The sequence below is a fragment of the Phocoena phocoena genome, chromosome 16, assembly GCF_963924675.1.
Source record: "Phocoena phocoena chromosome 16, mPhoPho1.1, whole genome shotgun sequence".
In the NCBI taxonomy this organism is placed as follows: Eukaryota; Metazoa; Chordata; class Mammalia; order Artiodactyla; family Phocoenidae; genus Phocoena; species Phocoena phocoena.
The window spans coordinates 5,277,738-5,292,764 of record NC_089234.1 but is presented as its reverse complement, the minus strand read 5'-3'; the positions used below and the strand labels follow the sequence as shown (position 1 = coordinate 5,292,764).

General features: G+C 48.5%; 1 protein-coding gene across 1 annotated transcript in view; it reads left to right on the top strand.

Annotated features, from left to right (window-relative positions):
- Positions 1-15,027, top strand: part of DOCK1 (dedicator of cytokinesis 1) — a 474,607-nt gene that overhangs the window by 29,439 nt on the left and 430,141 nt on the right. The window contains exons 2-4 of the mRNA XM_065894212.1: positions 1,770-1,842; positions 5,071-5,213; positions 12,935-13,060. Coding sequence (XP_065750284.1) covers positions 1,772-1,842; positions 5,071-5,213; positions 12,935-13,060 — 340 coding nt within the window. The 5' untranslated portion in view covers positions 1,770-1,771. The remainder of the gene's footprint in view (positions 1-1,769; positions 1,843-5,070; positions 5,214-12,934; positions 13,061-15,027) is intronic.

The following is a 15,027-nucleotide window of genomic DNA, read 5'->3' as shown; positions in this document are numbered from 1 at the left end:
CGATGGACACCGTGGTTGCTTCCATGTCCTGGCTATTGTAAACGGTGCTGCAGTGAACATTGGGGTACATGTCTCTGTTTTGAATTACGGTTTTCTCAGGGTATCTGCCCAGTAGTGGACTCTTGGCTTTCTTAAGATGGACCCTCATACCTGAACATAGAAACGCTTGGGCTCTTACTTTGGGGGTGACACCCCCAAGTCCTTCATTCTTCCCTGGGCAACGGGGACCTTTGATGCCCAAAGTCCCAATCACAGCGAGAACTTTCTTCACCAGGACCTGTGTGCTGAAGCCCAGTGAGGGAAAGACATGGTGATGGGCGATTTCAACGCCTTTCCCTCTGAGATTGGGCTGGGGGCCCAATGGGGCTGTCACTCCCAGGAAGTAGCAGAGCTAAGGCTGCTTTCAACTTACTGGTGCTCAGACCTAGGTTTTGTTTCTTGCTCACATGCTGCCTTCCTGCCAGTAGTTGCTGGGCTCCTATATGTGTCCAGGGCTAGAGATGGGGCTTTGACAAGGGAGCTGGATTATCAGAGAGACTCATAGTCAGCTGGTGGGATGAGTCCCAGAGGAGAGAGGTCTGCGGACACAGGAGAGCTGCTCACTGCGGCCTGGGCTGCAGGAGGTAGTCTCCTGGGTTCAGACTCACTTGTTCTGACCCATATGGAGCCGGTTGTCTGAGCTGCTGCTGCAAATGCCGAAGGCTGATTGGACTTGGGCTGAAAAACGAGCTCTATTTGTTGGTTCAGAACTGGTGGTAAAGATGTAGTCCTTACATTTGGTAGTCTATGTATGTCCATGCTACTCTCACTTGGCTCCAGCTCCCCCCCCCGTGTCCTCAAGTCCATTTTCTACGTCTGTGTCTTTATGCCTAACCTGCCCCTAGGTTCTTAACAACAGGAGGGATGCTTCTGTTCTGGCCCTGCAAGTCCCTTCCCCCTTTTTAGGGTGGAGGGAGGTGGTAGAAATGGACATTGTCCCCATTTTTAATATGTGATTGTATGTTGTCAAAGAGGGGACCGTGCAGAAGGATTAAGTGAGGCGTGTTGCTCACTTACCTGCAGTCAGTTGTGGTAGCCGAGCAGAGACAGAGCACGTGTCCAGTGCCCCTAGGGCTCTTCTCGGGGTTCCTCGCTGTGTTGGTCTGAGCTGGGCATCGGTGATGTTCCAGCTGCCAGATTTGGGGCAAATTCATTCAGGTCTTTGAGCCTAGTTTCCTCAACCATACAGTAGGTGAGTGAGGGGATTAGCTGTCCGGTGTTTCTTGAAATGGTGTCCGCGGATGCCAGCACGGGGTGGGTGAACCGTAGCCACTTGATGTACTGTTTCCTTGCTGGGGCCGTGCAGTGGCTGATGTGAGGCTCCAGAACGGTGCTGTCCAGTGTGGTCGCCCTGCCACATGTGAAATCAGAGTAAAAATTCAGTTCCTCCATTCCACCGGCCACATTTCAGATGCTCCTTGGGATAGAACATTTCATCAACACACAAGGTTCTATTGGAAAATGCAGCTCAGTCGGTGCCAGTTGGGTAATAGACAAAGGAATTTATTAAGTGGAACTCTGCTGTTTAAGCCCCAGCCCCATTTGGGCTGGTGTTTCCTGATAACTTGATTGGTCTTTCAAACGTGGAAATACTTTAAACTTGAATATAAGAAAATTCCACCAGTTTATGCTTGTTGTGGTCAGGGGACATTCTGATGTTCTTTTGTTTGTTTGCCTTCTATGATGATAGCATTTAAGCAAAACCACCTCTGTTCTTTTCTTGTCCCCAGTGATGGATGTAACAGATATAATAAATGGAAAAGTAGATGATGAAGACAAACAGCATTTCATTCCCTTTCAGCCGTAAGTATGGGGCAAAGTACTTAACCAGATAGAATGTGGAAAATGTATGTTTGTAATAATTATGTTTATGATTCAGTTTATAAATTCAGCACAAACAGGAATTGACTATTGAATAATAATTAAACATCTGTTTAGTCGCTGCTCTAGTGAAGGGCATTTTTGTAGTCGCAAGAAACCTGGGTTAAAGTTTATGGTCTCGCGAGTAGAAGATTTTACGTGTGATCCCTGACGTGCCTTATCATGTGGGACACTCAGAATTACAATTCCAATCTGAGCATGCATGTTTCTTTACATAATTGATTTATTCTAGTAGCTATTCACATTTTCGAAGTACAGTAGTTTCACATTCCTCATGGGAAGTTGCTGTCTTCAAAATAAAAAAACGGCACACAATAAGAATGAATTCTTTTGTAACTTGTGATTTTCCTGTCTCTGGGGCTGCCTCGAGTGGACGTTGTCTGTGCTTGCCATTTTTAGGGTTTGTGTAGTTCTGGCCTGAAGTCTATAGAGAGGTGTGCTTGGAAAGCACTTGGAGGAGATTCATTAAATTGATTCTCCGATTTGAAGGTAGTTCCCGTGGAAAAGGTTGAAAGAATTGGTGTTATTTCCCTGGAGATTAAAGCCAGAGGGCACGTGGATAATGGTCTGTAGTCCCTTCAAGGGCACTTCTCCACCTTAGACAGAGAGAAAGGAGGAGGAATTAGAGGGGTTTAGGTTAACTACAAGAGGGGGCTTCCTCCTGGCGGTGTGAAATCTTAGAAGACAGAGTAAAGGATAAATTGAGTTAGAATGACCTGTCATAGTGCCCTGCATTCTGTCTTTTCTCCTCATTTCTCTTTCTACTTAAGTGATTCCAGGCTTGAAAGAAATTTTATTTTAGCCAGTTCTGGTTGTTTTCAGGTGTTGGCTGAGGGGGTTTGGAGGTTGGCGGGTGGCGGGGGGAGTCCTGTCCTGGGGGGCTGGGGGAGCAGGAGGTGGTCTCCCTTTGCACCCCTGTCTTTGCACGACGGACCGCGCCTTCAGCCCCGGGCTTGAGAACCACTTGTTGAAGGTGGAACAGAGTGGTTTCCTTTACAGGCAGGTGATCTGGTCAGACAGCATCTTGAAGCATGGCTCAGTAGGCATTTAGAATAACAGAAAACATTGCATTAATGTGCTTGAAACTGAGGTTCACTTTTACGTATCTCACCACACAACTGGAGGCGAAGGTTTTTTGTGGCTTCATTGCTTTAGATTTATTCTTCTGTCCAACACTGTAACCACTAGCCACATGTGGCCATTTCAGTTCATGAAAATTAACTAAAATTAAATATTTAGTGCCTCCATCACACTAGTTCCATTTAAAGTCTTCAGTACCACAGGTGGCTAGTGGCTACCAGGTTGGTCAGTGCGGGTAGAGAACATTCCCGTCATCATAGAACGTTCTGTTGGAACGTGATACTTTGGAATCATACCTGGTGAAGAGAGTTACAAAGGGAACTCCATTCTGCAGAATGTGGAAGTTTCTTTAGTAAACAAGGAGAACATAATCTTGGAACATGGGCAGATACTGAGGTAATAACTAAGACACACCATTATTAAACGATACTATTAAGTTGCCCATGAGAAAAACAGAGCAGCCCAGTGATGTTTGAATGCTGTTTTATTCATTAGACCTCAGAGCTTCTTGATGCCCGAACGCACCAGTGCATTGAAATTACCTGTTGCCTACTAGTGTCTTCTGGGAAAAGTCAAGGGAAAAAAAAAACTTGGGTTACGGTTTGAGAAGTGAAGGGGGTTAGTTTTAGACTCACTGATCTCAGTTGCACCGGGACTTGTTAGGACCTACTTGAGGTGGTATCTTGCTGCCACTTTTTTCTCTCTTGTAGTGAAATGTCCACTTTAATTACATGTTCACTTCTTACTGTAATTTGTAACTTCTTGCTCCATTAAAGGAAGACTGATACACAGATTCATATGTTCAGTGTTAGAAACAAAAGAGAAGATGATTTTAATAGCAAAATAAGCAGTGGAAGTAGTTCTTTGGGAAATGCCATGCTAATGAAACCCATATTTTCTCCATTAAAACTGATTTTTTTATACCACAGGGTAAATTTTAGGGAAGGAAGCATAGAGTACATTTCTCTCTCTCTGTTTTTTTTTTGTTGTTGTTTTTTGCGGTACGCGGGCCTCTCACTGCTGTGGCCTCTCCCGTTGCGGAGCACAGGCTCCGGACGCGCAGGCTCAGCGGCCACGGCTCACGGGCCCAGCCGCTCCGCGGCATGTGGGATCCTCCCGGACCGGGGCGCGAACCCGCGTCCCCTGCATCGGCAGGTGGACTCTCAACCACGGCGCCACCAGGGAAGCCTTCTCTCTGTCTTTCTTAACTTGGTGAAGTAAATGAAAACAGCACTCAGCTTTCTTGAGTAATGTGGGCTCAAGTGATGAATAGCGCTTGTCCTAGTTTCTAGAAATAATTTTAAACATTATATACCTGATGTACATTTTCTTGCTTGTTACATATTGTGCTTTGCTGTGCTACACGGTATTTCCCTTTGCCCATGTCGCCTGTTTGTTTCTATTTTCTCAGTCCTGGTGCAGCTCCTGATCCATGAGTCCCCAAAACATTAATGATTTACATTCATAATTGTGTCAGTTTTACTCTTCAGGCATGGTAGTTGTGTTCTCTGAAGATTATACCACTCTTCACACTTAATTATTTTAGGCTACGTTGAGTACACAGTCTGATGGAGCAGAGTGGTTGCTACCCAAGCTTCCCAAGCAGTTAGGTCCGAGGGATCTTTTGTTTTTTTTTTTTGTCTTGGTTTTGCTTTTCCCTTCAAAGCACCCACCCCTTGACCTATGCTATATGGTCAAGAATTAATGAAAAAGAAGAAATGGTCATAAACATTCCTTGGGATTAAATGCTGTTCGGCCATGTTATTTTCAGATAAGTTCCCTTTTTGTAAGTTGTCTGATAGACATGGAGTGGTGCTCTGGTTCACTTTTATTTCCCGGGGATGGGGCCGACCTCGTTCGCTTTACTTCTCTTGTGCGGTTCAGCATTTTCCTGATCGGTGCTCTTCCCTGTCTCTCTTGTCACCTATCCTGTCCTTTGTCGTGCATTGACTTGTGATGACTCTCTCTCGCACTCGGTGATGATGATCTCTTGTGTTCCCTTGTTACCGTGACCTCTGGGTCCCTGTGCCCCTTTGTCTCCTGTGGTCTTGGTCGTCCCGTGCCCTCCAGGCTCGCGTTGGACGACGCCATTCGACACAAGCCGCTGAACATGTCATCCCGTTTTTCACCCAGGGTGGCGGGGGAGAATGACTTCCTTCAGACTGTTATAAACAAAGTCATTGCTGCCAAAGAAGTCAACCACAAGGGCCAGGGTATGTATTCTGTGGTTTTGTTTCTATAAGAGTCCATTTGCATGAACTTGGGAACATGCTGTGGTTTGAATTTTAGTTTGATGATGATGACGATGATATTGATGATGAAAATGACAACAGTGGTGATGACAGCTGTGACGCTGGTAATGACACGATGATACGGTGATGATGATGATGGTGATACGGTGACGATGATGATGGTGATACGGTGACGATGATGATGATGATGGTGATACGGTGATGATGATGATGGTGACACGGTGATGACGATGATGGTGATATGGTGATGACGATGATGGTGATATGGTGACGATGATGATGGTGATATGGTGATGATGATGGTGATATGGTGATGATGATGATGATGATACGGTGACGATGATGATGGTGATATGGTGATGATGATACGGTGACGATGATGATGGTGATATGGTGACGATGATGATGTGATGACGATGATGGTGATATGGTGATGATGATGGTGATATGGTGACGATGATGATGATGATGGTGATACGGTGATGATGATGATGGTGACACGGTGATGACGATGATGGTGATATGGTGATGACGATGATGGTGATATGGTGATGACGATGATGGTGATATGGTGACGATGATGATGGTGATATGGTGATGATGATGGTGATATGGTGATGATGATGATGATGATACGGTGACGATGATGATGGTGATATGGTGATGATGATACGGTGACGATGATGATGGTGATATGGTGACGATGATGATGTGATGACGATGATGGTGATATGGTGATGATGATGGTGATATGGTGACGATGATGATGGTGATATGGTGACGATGATGATATGGTGATGATGATGGTGATGATATGGTGACGATGATGATGGTGATATGGTGATACGGTGACGACGATGATGGTGATACGGTGACGATGATGATGGTGATATGGTGATGATGATGATATGGTGATGATGATGATATGGTGATGAAGATGATGGTGATATGGTGATGATGATGGTGATGCGGTGACGATGATGATGATACGGTGATGATGATGATGGTGATATGGTGATGAAGATGATGGTGATATGGTGATGATGATGGTGATATGGTGATGATGATGGTGATGCGGTGACGATGATGATGGTGATACGGTGATGATGATGGTGATATGGTGGTGATGATGATGGTGATACGGTGACGATGATGGCGATGATACGGTGATGATGATGATGATGGTGATGATGATGATGGTGATATGGTGATGACGATGATGGTGATATGGTGATGATGATGATGGTGATATGGTGGTGACGATGATGGTGATATTGATATGATGATAACGACAATGATGGTGATGATGACATTGATGACGATGATGACAACAGTGATACTGAGGGTGGTGACGCTGATAATGATGCTGGTGGCAGGGCTGGGTAATGATGTACTCGCTGTCCCTGATGTACGGCCTGTGAGGGTTTTCTTGCCGATCATCTTTTTTTAACATCTTTATTGGGGTATAACTGCTTTACAATGGTGTGTTAGTTTCTGCTTTATAACAAAGTGAATCAGTTATACATATACATATGTTCCCATGTCTCTTCCCTCTTGCGTCTCCCTTCCTCCCACCCTCCCTATCCCACCCCTCCAGGCAGTCACAAAGCACTGAGCCAATATCCCTGTGCCATGCGGCTGCTTCCCACTAGCTACCTACCTTACGTTTGGTAGTGTATATATATCCATGCCTCTCTCTCGCCGTGTCACAGCTCAGCCTTCCCCCTCCCCATATCCTCAAGTCCATTCTCCAGTAGGTCTGTGTCTTTATTCCTGTCTTACCCCTAGGTTCTTCATGACATTTTTTTCCCTTAAATTCCATATATATGTGTTAGCATACGGTATTTGTCTTTTTCTTTCTGACTTACTTCACTCTGTATGACACTCTAGGTCTATCCACCTCATTACAAATAGCTCAATTTCGTTTCTTTTTATGGCTGAGTAATATTCCATTGTATATATGTGCCACATCTTCTTTATCCATTCATCCGATGATGGGCACTTAGGTTGTTTCCATGTCCGGGCTATTTTGCCGATCATCTTTGTAAACATTGCTGAGAGCCAAGCTCCTGGGTGAGAGGAGAAAACTGACTAGGATACGATGAAATGTTTGGAAAGAGCCAAGGGTTGATAGGACTGGAAGCATCTCCTCTGTTTGCTTTCCTCAGACTTCTCCAGCCACCTCCTCTGCTCAGAACACTTGAATGACTTCACAAGAGAAGGAAATAACTGTCCACTGCCTGTGATTTCACCTTGCTGTTTAGAGACACAGAGACATTCAACATCACCCACCTCCCCACGTGCTCTTCTTCTCGCTGGTTTTTTTCTCTCTCACTCGTGTTGTGAACTAATCACTACCACCTTGTTTTCCGGGGCTCCCGCACCCCGTACCCCTGAGGAAGTGGCTCCATTTCGCAGACTGGTTCCCCTTCAGTTTTGTAATCGAGGGGATTTCTCCTCTGCTCCCCAGCCTGCAGTCATCGCTTTTAATCCCACGCTGACAAGTTTCCCAGCGGCTGACCCTCTGTTGGCAGAGGCAATGAATCAATCACCACGGGCTGGTGACAGCTGGCACTCCGGCTGGCCAGGAGGGCTGCCGGAAAACAAGTGTTTACTGAGGCCCCGCTTCCAGCTGGAAGGGAAGTTGGGGGAGTCACCTTCTGAGTTGCTGCGACCTGAGGCTGCTTTCAGCACCAGTGGGAATATCCATTCCTGAGTCCTTGATTAGATGCAGACTTAACCATAAACTCAGTAGAGCTGAGGTGAACAGACCTGCTTCATTGTCTAGTTACCTTATGTCACCAGACTTTTAAGAAACAATTATCTTGATTCATTTCCCATTGTTCTAAGGGAGACTGTGAATCAAACCTAAAGAATGTCCTGGAGGAATTAACAGCCCCTATCCCTCTGCAGGGATTTTTTTGGCTTTCTTTTGATATGAACCACCCCCCTTCCCTGGAAAACAGCAAAACAAAAACCCCAACCCAAAACGTTAATGAATCGTGGCCTCTCTAGACAGAGAATTTTCAGCTGACCCAGGACCCGTCTTCTCATAAATTACCAGCCCTCCCAATTTGCACTTTAACTGAAAACCGCAGGGAGATCCAGTTAAAGCTGTTTGATGAGAGCGCTCTGAGGCAGTGGCCCCAGGCCCCAGGCCCCCGGCTCCTCTTGCAAAGTCATCAGTTTTGATACACTTTTATTACAGAGTCACACAGGAGAAGTGGAGACTGGTGGCCGGCCAGCAGGAACTTGCTCACAAAGAGGACCGTGGCCCGCCTCTGTCAGTCTCACTGGTATTGTGGCCAAAATCTGTGTCGCAGAGATGGACTGTTGCCAGGGGACCCCGATTCCTTGAACTCTGGGGGGAGGAGGGGTGCTTTCAGGTCACAGTGAGAGCTAAGTGACAAGAACATTGATTGTTTTCAGAGGGACCGTTGGTGCCTTCCTGAACCAAAATGCCCTTGGGCCACATCACTGGCTCAGGTTGACCTTGAACCGGAAGTGATGGAGTGACCTTTCGCCAGGGCTCACTCTCAGGCCTATTTCAGTGTATTCCAGGGAGAGCTGAGAGGCCCAGGGCCCAGTGAATGCAGCATGGAGCGAGCTGCTAGGTTTGCGGGGTTTTGCCCAGTGGAGCCCCATGTTTCCATCCATGGTGACCCATCAGTTCACACTGTCAAGTGCACAGAGCTGTGGAAGGGATTTGGAGGGACATGGCCTGTCCCTTCTGAACTGGTCTCCAGGCTTTGGCCTAGTTTAGGTTAACATCTACATGTTTACTTGTTGCAATGGACATCTTTTATATTTAGCCCAAATTATTCTGAACCCAGAGGCGCTGGGTATTTTATGTGGACGGTGAGTCCTCATACACCCCCAGACATCTGCTCCTGTTGTTTGAAATATAGCATATGCTAATAATCCCTTTTGTGTTTAGTTACTCTGGTTTAGCAAAAGTCAACCTAAAATACACTTTTCCCTTGAAAATTGGCCTCATTTCCTCCTCTGAGGAAAGTGTTTGAAACCCACCGTAACAGGGCAAATTTAATCTCTGTGTTTAAATTGTGTTATAACAAGTTGTGTCACCAAGTTATTGGTTCATCAGCTAGTTGAGCAAGCTGGTACTTGTGAGAAAGCAAAGGTGTTGGAAAGACATCTTCACTTTTACGCTCTTAAATAATTATCTCAGCACGTCCTGCAAGTCCTTGCAAAGTGTCTTCGAGTTAGATTTATTCTGGAGATATTCCTTCCTTTGTGAGGTTTCGGGACTCAGACTCTTAAGATTTAGCTGCGTCCTGGTGTCCCCAGCAGGGAACAGCTTCATGTCAAGTGTCATGTGCAGTGATAATTCCCCTTGCACTTCTGTGAGCGTCCCTTTTCCCTGGTCTGCTCTACTGGAGGACAGAGCCAGGGGTTAGGTGCCCGGCACTCCAAGGGTCCATCTGTTCACTCATCCTTCAGGTCTGGAGCTGTGCCAGCCTGTGGTGCTTCTTTTTAATGTACATTTATTTATTTATTTATCTGTGGCTGTGTTGGGTCTTTGTTGCTGCGCGCAGGCTTTCTCTAGTTGTGGCGAGCGGGGGCTATTCTTCGTTGTGGGCTCCTCACTGCTGTGGCTTCTCCTGTTGCGGAGCATGGGCTCTAGGTGCACGGGCTTCAGTAGTTGTGACTCTCAGGCTTTGCAGTGCAGGCTCGGTAGTTGTGGTGCCCGGGCTTAGTTGCCCCGCGGCATGTGGGATCTTCCCGGATCAGGGATCGGACCCATGTCCCCTGCATTGGCAGGCGGATTCTTAACCACTGCACCACCAGGGAAGTCCTGCTTGTGGTGCTTCTGTGTGAATTAGAAAGAGATGGTCTGTCCTGGGTGAGTGGGGAGACGTATCGCTGCCGGGATACACAGCTTGGTGAGCAGAGTGCAGGCTGGATGTAGCTCCCACTTGCCTTTCTTTGCTAGTTGCCTTGTGCAGTGCACATCCTGAGCAGTGATACACGTGTCCCTGCTGGCGTGCTACCCCCTGACGACTCTTTAGAGACCTGTTTTTATTGGTTATGCTTCTCTCCTACTTCTTCAACTCTCTCTCTCATGATCGGGAATTTTATATCTTAGAAAGAAAGGGGAAAAATATAGAAGGAAAGAAAAGAAAAGGAAACAAACAAAAAACTCTCCCTCTGTCTCTGTATTGACTAGCTCTTGACTCCACTGTTGATTTCTCAGTGGAATCTTTCGCCTGCTGTCCGCCCTTCGTCTCCTGTAACTTCTCTGTCCTTCTCCCAGCAGCGTTTGCCCCTCTCCTCCCCCAGGACGGCTCCTGCTGAGGCCCACCCGGGTTGCTCCGTGCTCAGACACTCCCCTTTCCTCGGACTGCATTTTGTGCCATCGGCCACAGTGATGCCACCCGCACCTGGTTTTCTTTTTTCTCTGCCCTCTGCCTACCCCTGTCTCTCGCTGACTTCTCTTTCCCTGTGTGGACTCGCCATGTCAGCAGCTCTCCTGGGCACAGGACCGGCGTCGTCTTGCTCTCCTCCCTCTGTGCTCTGACCCTTCAGGACGTCTCCACTGGGATGCAGGGTGTGCCAGCACCTGCTATTGGTCATGCCCGGGACTGTCGCCATCTCTGAGAGCCACTCCCCCTCCACCCCTCCTTCCTCCACTTCTGATATGGCCCCGATGCTGCTCACAACACCCTGCCCCCGGTGCTGAGGTCCTGCCAGTGTCCGCCTGGGCTCCTGCCGTGGTCTCTTCACTGGGGTCCTCACCTCGCTCTAAATTCCCAGCTACCCAGTCCCATGCAGCCACTTGAGTCCTGTCAGGTCAGACTCTGGTTGGACTCCTCCCCCCGGGCCCTTTGGTGGGGACCATAGCTCCTGCCACGGCCGACAGGCCCAGGGGTCAGGTCTGTGCTGCTTTCCCAGCCGCATCCCACGCCTCTTCCCTCTGCATCTTGGGGCTGCAGCCTGGAACCCCCTTATTTAGCATCTCATCACCCCTCATCTCAGCACAGTGTTCCTTCCTCAGGGGCGCCTCTGTGACGCCCAGGAGCGCAGTCTCCACATGTGCTTTAGAAAGCTCTTTGTAGGCACGTATTTCACAGAGACACCCTCGGTGTTTGGCTCATGGAATAGAACTGAGCCCCTGGCAGTGGTGTAGTGAGTCTTTGCCCTGTGTCTGCAGTGCCCTGTGTGTGTCTGGCACACAGTGGGTGCACATTAGGTACTTTTGAATAAATCAGAGGGGGGACGGTCTAGTTGGCAAGAGGAGAGGGCTTTCACCAGCTGGTAAAGAATAAAATGTCATCAGTGACCGTGGACTTTCTCAACGACAAGTTGTGTAAATCTTTGCAGAGGACAGGCCAGCTGCTGGGAGACGAGGGGGCTGGAGGGGGGAGGGGGAGGGAGTGAGGCGTGAGGTTTAATTCAGCAGAGCCGCTCGCAGCAGAAGGAGCCTCAGATGTGTTCCTTGTGTGTCCCCATCAGCTGTCTTCCAGGTCCAGTTAGAATGAAAGTTGTTTGTGAACAAGGTCTGTGGTTTTCCCATTTTCTTCTACTGAGTGCGGGGTGCTGAGCTAAACAGTGGTGAGTGGTCCCTGGAAGCATGCATCTAGAGGAGGGACAGCTGGACAGACAGACACATACACACGTGGGCATACACACAATGGTCATGTAAGTGAGGACAGGTACTGTTACGTTCTGATGGGCAGGTGGGGTCCCGCAGAGCTGAGTGAGAGGAGAGCAAGCAGGCCACGCCCCCAAAATCTCAAGGATGGAGACCCCGACGTGCCGACCGATAGTGACACCCCTCCCTCCCTAGGAGAGCACGTCCTTGCAAACGCTGATGGAGCCGAGCACCTGCTTTGTGTCCTGCCTTTGACTTTGTCAGGTGTCGGCTTTCTTCCCTCTTACTGTTTGATTGCTGCTCCTGGAGCATTTTATACAAAATGCGTCAGCTTTTGTGGAGGAGGGGACAGAGGGCAGGGCACACACGCCTCCCAGGTACACCGTGCTCTCTCTCGGGCATCCTTGCATCTCTTTTAGAGGGTTTGAAAGCCTTCATTTTCCCCCTTGGAGAAAGGGGCTGAGGGGTGGCCAGAGCATTAGTTGCTACTTTGCTGTGACATTGTGAAACAGAGGGACGGGGCTGCCCTGACTGCCGCTGTCCCAGTCGTGTGGCTGGCCCGCTGGTGGTCCCAGCCCTGTGTTCTGCGGCTCCCCTTCCCGGGAGCACGGGTGCCGCTGAGCAACTGGATACTTTCGTGGGTTTGTGAAGCTGCGAATTTACCTCCTGAATCCTCTCCCGCTGTCATTCTTCTTGGGAGAATGGAAAATGATAGCCTTCTCAATCCCCTTCCAGAAAAATGCTACCTTCTGATTTGTCTTCAATGTATATCAACTCAAAAGAGTCATTGGTCCCAGGCAGAGGTAGCACGTAACTGCTGTTATGTCCTTAGGCTCCTCCAGTGTGGGATTTGCATCCCAGCTAATCGGATGCAGGCATCTGTGCCAGGCACCTTTTCCCTGGTCCCGCTCCTGTCTTTCTCATCCACCCACACTTCCTCTTAAGGCATTGCGTTGTGAATTAAAAGCTGCTCATTCATTGATATTGATTTCATGAAAACTTCTAAAAATGTACAAGATATAAAGATGTACATGATAAAATGTGACTCATGCATCCATTGCTTTTCTAGGTTTGTGGGTAACATTGAAATTACTTCCTGGAGATATCCATCAGATTAGAAAAGAATTTCCTCATTTGGTGGACAGGACCACAGCAGTGGCTCGGAAAACGGGGTTTCCGGAGATAATCATGCCTGGTAAGAATGGATGAATCCTTTAGCCCCTCTGAGCGTGGGGTGGATGCGGCCGGCATTGGGAGGGTTTATGTAGCTGGCCGCAAAGAGCGACATTTAGGTAGGAGCTCAGGGAAGCAGAGGGTCGAGGGTGTAAAGCCCTGCGTGGCGCTGGGTCATTCCTGCAGGCAGGAGCTGCGGCCAGCGTGACAGCCGAGCACCCGGGGTCAGGCCGAGGGGAGGAGGTTTCTCTCGGTTATAATAACCCTGGAGGGCTGGTGTGGAGCGACTCCTGGTGATACAGTAACAGCGATAAGCAAATGAAACAGCATTGGCCGGAGACCCAGCCCTGAGACCTTGAGATGGTTTCTGTCGCCAGCTGGGCAAAACCGCTGTTCCGTGCTCTGCTGTTGCCCTTAATCAGGACGCTTGCAATGTGTCTTCTGCCCACAGTGTCTGGAACGGAAGAATGGGCGTTTGACATCTCACTCACCCTGTGGCTGAAGGACTGAATGCGTTTGGTCGGGTGATCCTTAATGATGTGATAGAGGGTGATCAGACAGGGGACCGTTTGGAGAGCTGTGCAGAATTCACTTTTAGGCTCTGAGGAGCGGATTGATTATGATGGTTGGGTAGGACTAAGGCGACTCCTTTACGATAATAACGTACGTTCACGATGATGGTCCTGGGCCCATCTTATGATCCTCTAAGAGCATTTGAATTATCCAGAATGTGTTCAAAATGAAGGGAGCACAATTTGGGTAAATATACCCTCTTATGTTCCAAGCTTTGAAAATAACCCTCTTTGGTAGGTTATGGGTTAAGTGTCTCTTCACCACAGTGGCCCACAGCCTTGAACCCCATCCATTGGCCCCAGAAGTGAGAGTGCAGGCAGCCCACCCTCTGGTATGAATATCATTTCTGCCCCTCCCTGGCCCTGGGCAAGTTAGCGGATCGCTCTTAGCTGTGGTTTCCTCCTCTGAACAATAACAATAATTCCTACCTGTAGACCTGGTTGGAGTTAGGATGCTTTAGGGTGTAAGTAACAGAGAACGCAAGGCCAGCTCACATGGCCGCACCCCGAGGATACTTGTCGGTCATGTGAATGAGGAAAAGGGACGGAGCCTGCTGCCAGGTCAGCCTGGACCACTGGCTCCGGTTCTCTGCAGCCCCCTCTGCTGAGCTGTCTCCTTTGCGTGTTGACTTTATCCTCTGGGGACAGGTCCTGCTGGCGCCCACCTTCTTCCCAAATCCCAGTGTCTCGAAGAAGACGACATGCTTTCCACCCAGTGATTCCAAACAAGCAGGCCGAGCGTCATCTGGCCTCAGGTCCCCTGGGGACCCCTGACAGCGATGGTGGTGACATGCACATCGGCCACAGGGACCTCTGGAAGGGGTCAGCTCCTCCCAGCTGCAAGGACTGTATGAGGGAGACAGGGACACACTACACATGTCTGGATAGACATCTGATCAAAAGAAGGAAGGGGGAGCAGAAAGTGACAGCCCAGCACAAAGGCTGCCGCAGGGCGGATGCACAGGTTCCATGCGTGAAGCCTGTGAATGTTTACACCCGGTACCCGCTCAGTGTGTATTAGTTATCACACTAGTATCGCCCCACCCCAACCATGGGTTTTACACTTATTAAACTGATAATGTTAAGGTTAACCTCTGATATTTACATATGCCTTCAGTTTCCAAATGACATTCATATTAATCATCTGATTTGATTCTCAACGAGATCTTGGGGAGCATGAATCTTTATCCTCGATAACCGTGGGATACTTTTTGGTTTGCAAATACTGCTCCCATTAATAATCTAGCTTGATTCCATATAAGGATCTTGGAAGCCTACAAATTGGTGTTGAACTAATTCCCATCAAGATTAAGCCATAGCCTGAAGTCACACGGGTAACGAGCAGTGGAAACGGGGCCAAAGCACCCCGTGGTCGGTGCTTCCCTGCAGCCTCCTGGTTACAGGGTTTTGCTGTAGG